Raw genomic sequence first — 4,578 nt, forward strand, 5'->3', positions numbered from 1 at the left:
GTGTCACAGTGTCTGTGATCTCTCTTTTATCTTTCACGTTTCAAAAGAACAGAGAGACAGTGGGCTAATTTTGAGTTTTACGCTTTGGGAGGAACAAATACCAATCTCATAAAAGCAGGTGATTGCACGCACCAACTTGCGTTCGACGAGTGGAATTGTTGTACTGGGATTTTGGCGGCGTGGAGGTTTGTGAAGGGTGGAGAAGCGTGGGGAGATTAATTTGAGTCTGTTGGGGTTGAGCGGTGCAATTTGAAGGAGGGGACTAATGTGGGGTCCAGAAGGGGGAGCGGAGAGAAGACAGAGTACTTGTAAAGAATTTGGAATTCAAAATTAAAAGAGTAGTTAATTAAGTAGGTAGCGATCAGGTGTCCTGTAATCCAGCGTAGGAACCTGTATGGCCGATTTGGGAATGTTTCGATTTGAAGAAAGTTGCTGGGGGTTTGCCACGGGAGAGAACATTGATTGGTTTATGATTCGCGAGCAGTTGGGAGACTGATGCGGGTGAGTGCAGGGAATCTATCATTAAGGTCTTAATCGTTACGTTGCCGGCAGGCTTTGTAGTCATGGATGATTAAAACGGCTACATGTCCAATATTGGTGGGCCTACACTTCTCTACAAATCAACCTTGGGAGACTAAGGTGGACACGAATCGGATATCCGTCTCATACCTCAATTGACCAATTAGACTCACACCTTATACCTTAATTAAAATCTTTTTTTAAAAATACAAAATCATATAATTTTTACAAATGAATTTTAGAAACAAACAATAACTTCTCATATTTGTAGCAGAATTTATTCAATAAAATTACTTAATTAACACTAAAAATATAATTTTGTAATATATGTATAAAAATTTTAAAAAAAATTATATATATGTATATATATGTGGGGCGAATAGATGCAAGTTTTTAATCTTGTAACCCTTACCAATTTCGCATATAAGTAGATATCCACGATCATCTTTTAATCCAATCAAATAATACATATAAGACACCATACCTTTATACCAAATTAGATGGGATACTACGAGTTTTTGGATCAGCGCGCGTATTTGGCAACCCAGAGACAGAACGCTCCTTAGTCCTCTACAAGTAGAATGGTCAGTGGGCCAGATGGGCCGAAAAAATTAGGCCGAACCTCATATATAACTGCATGGGTACAATTTGGGCATAAAATAAAAATGAGGACTGATTAAATTCTAAGCTGTCCTCGGACTTCATTAGCCTCGGTTGAATTAAAGCTTGCCCTGAATAATTTTGTACATAAATAAAATTATATGTTATATCTATAATGAAGAATGCAACATATAATAACGCAAAAAATTATTTTAAGTTTTTTAATTGACCTACCTCTTCAATCTCACCTTCATACCAATATCTCTTTATTCTTCTAATAACTAGTTTGTGGTGGAGTCAAGAATTTGAAATAGGGGGATGAAACTAAACACGAGATTCAAGATTAACGAGCTCAACATTGTTTTAATAGCTCTCTTTTAAAGAAAGAATAAATTTGTTCTTCACCATAGTCACTAGATTCTCAAATCTCAATAAGTTACTCGATAATTTCCAAAAAAAAAAAAAAAAAAAAACTAGCACAATTAACTACATGTCTTGTGTTTCGAAAGTTTTAAAGTCTTTTTTATACTTAAATAAAATTTCAATTTTCAGAGAATATTGTATATTCTAGAATTATACCAGCTTTCCTAATCATTGCAATAGAGCAACACAAATTTAATTTATTCAATGACGCAACGAAAAAATTCAAATTTATGTCATGAAAAAATAAAAGAGGTAATTGTCAATACGTTATCCAAATAATACTTTATATCACTAAGGAGAAAAGAACGGATACCCTTTAATCCATGGAGACAAGGGAATCAAATGTCAAATTCTAAAGGTTTCGGTGCCAACAAATTTTGGTGTTCTTATTAGAGCTCAATGAAACCCAATTAAATAGGAGTTCATAAAGATTTGCTCTATCATTTGAAACCCATCTAGCCTTCTGGCGAAGCATAATCTATCTAGAAATTGGCAACTAAAGCAAGTATTGAGAATATTAGAAAGTGAAAAAGCATTTGTTTCTGTTTTTCCTTCTCCAAATCAGTTTTTGGAGTAATTCTATTTGGAAGATACGTACAATTTCAGTCCCTAATATTTAACCTATGCGTCATAATAGTCCCTAATGAATAAAAGTTGTTTTCAAAATTTTTTATTTTAAGACAACAATTGATAGAAATCCAACAATAACAATGGCCAAAATCAACTATGCGTAGCTATAATTTCCAAAAAAGAATGCACAAATAAATTGTAACATTTTCATTGTCATGATAAATCAAGCTACTCAATTTGAGATTTCTTCACTATTAGACTCAAGATTCGAATATTGTGCCTAACAATCGGAGATAAGAAGGGTACAGAGAGGGTTGGGATGGTTGAACAAAAGGTTAGAAAAATAAAAGCCTGATCAGTTTGACAAGTTTCCCTTTTAACTTTAGAATTTGTCACCATTAATTTTCCTTATTTCTCTATAGGGCTCAAAATTTGAGCATACATTTTGTCAGATAAAGCTTGTACCTTATGTCGAAAAACTTATAACCCTAAGCTTTACTCACAGAATTAAATAACCTTTTTTTTTTCTTTCCAACCGGTTTCTTTTCCCAACAAACGGATTAACGTACTTTTGCAGATAATTTCTTCGATTTCTTGAATTGTTTGCAGTTTCTCGTTTTCTCTAGATTGTCATGAAAATTTGCTTACCACCATTTACAAAATGCACCTTAAGAAATTTTTTTTTTTTTTTTTTTTATAAAGATTGTAACAATATGGTCAATATAAAATTGAAGCATTGCTAGACTGCTTTACTATAATGTAGAGAAATCCATATCTAAGTTTATTTTTTTCTTAGAAATTACCATGCATACAAGTATCCTGATGTACAAGTCATTTCCATTCCTTGTATAGTAATTTTCTCCCCATCATATATCTCTCCATTCACCAACTTCCCGCGGGTGCCAATGCGGGCGCCAACGCATCACCAGCAGGGATTTCTCTGAAGGAAGTGAGTATCCTAAGATTCTCCCATTCTCTGTCAAAAACAGCAACCTCACAGTAAAGGGGAGCATCTGCTGCCTTCGCCAAGATAACAAGATTGTAGTTAACGCCCGTAACTCTTGGAGCAACTTGTCGCTCTCCTTTGATCACTTTTAGAAACTGGAAACCGGTAGTGGATACAGCATTGCGCCAACTCATTGCAAATTTTGCAATCTCTATTACATGAGGGTCGTTTACATTAATCGGGTTCCTGCCTGCTTCGACTGGTCTGTAGGCTTCTGAGAAAGGGAAGACCACCGGTGACACTAGGATTGTGAGGAGCAGAGGGTGAAGATTAAGAGCCATTTTTGGTGTGTTTTCTGGATATGTGGTAAGAGAATTATGTTCCAATTTTATAGGATGTCTGCAAATGAAGGTTTGTGCTGACCTTTATAATCTGGTACTTGTAAGCCAATATACGCCTTTAATTTAACGTATCTAGACGGGGTTGAGTTAAAAATCCACATTAAACAGCACTTGAGAAAATTGAGTATTAATGGATGGTTTTTATGAGATGTGGATATACGTTATGCTGTTTAATGAGCTATTAAATGTTTTTTTCTTCAGTTACTCACAATAAATTTCTTATGAATAGAATTTACGTTGGGAATGCTTGCACATTTGTCCTCGCATTATTTTTTAGCACCTCACATGCAAAATTTTCATGCAATTGATCCTCGCATATTTGAAGAGAAACAATTTGGTCCTGAATGATATGCATACATATCTTTGTTGGAGAAGAAGAGGTACATTTTCATTATTAGACCTCAACTTACTAGCCTGTGATGGGAGTGGGACCAATTCAGGCAAGAAAAAAAAAAAATGTGGTTCTAAACTAAATTTGAACAAACAACTTATGCTGTGTTTGGACATTGTGAGTTTTCAAGTAACTTATATTAAAATACATTGACAATGAAACTTGTTTGAAATCAACTCCAGAAGCAACCATCACAACGGTGCCTAGCTTGTGTATTGAACATTTTGAGGGTGAAGATAGATGAAAAATCTGTGAGCAACTAAAAAAAAGTGCAATATAGGGGACTATTTGTGCATTTTCTTTCATTTATTTCCCTTAGTTGTCCATTTAGTACTTTCGTCCATTGTTTCTAAGTTCTTGTTTGTGTTTTCTTTCACCAAGTAATGAAATTTAAAGCATTTCATTATGGGTATCATGTGTGGTTAGCACACATACTTTTATTATGCTTTCTTGCATTTAGACAGTAAGTTAATTTAATTTTACGTTTCCAAAAGAACAATTACTCATGTCTTACTTAACTAATGTTATGAGGATTGGTGACAAGCCAAAACTTCGAGCCGGCTCGCGAGCTCGAATATATATATATTTTTTTATTATTTTTATTTTAATAGTAAAATTACATAAATATCCTTAATATTTTATTATTTATTAAGAAAAAATATTATTTTATTTATTTTTTTAAAAATAAATAATTATTTTTATTTTTTTCGAGCTTGAACTCGAGCTCG

General features: G+C 33.8%; 1 protein-coding gene across 1 annotated transcript; it reads right to left on the bottom strand.

Moving 5' to 3' along the window:
• Window positions 1-2,994: 2,994 nt before the first annotated feature.
• Window positions 2,995-3,399, bottom strand: LOC140035501 (cysteine proteinase inhibitor 5-like). The gene has a single exon (XM_072076757.1). The coding sequence runs from the start codon at window positions 3,397-3,399 to the stop codon at window positions 2,995-2,997; it is 405 nt and encodes a 134-aa protein (XP_071932858.1).
• Between the last annotated feature and the right edge of the window lie 1,179 nt (window positions 3,400-4,578).

Source organism: Coffea arabica, chromosome 2c, assembly GCF_036785885.1.
Source record: "Coffea arabica cultivar ET-39 chromosome 2c, Coffea Arabica ET-39 HiFi, whole genome shotgun sequence".
Taxonomy (NCBI): domain Eukaryota; kingdom Viridiplantae; phylum Streptophyta; class Magnoliopsida; order Gentianales; family Rubiaceae; genus Coffea; species Coffea arabica.

Coding starts and splice junctions, on each gene's coding strand:
- LOC140035501 (XM_072076757.1), bottom strand. CDS start 3,399: ATGGCTCTTAATCTTCACCCTCTGCTCCTCACAATCCTAGTGTCACCG.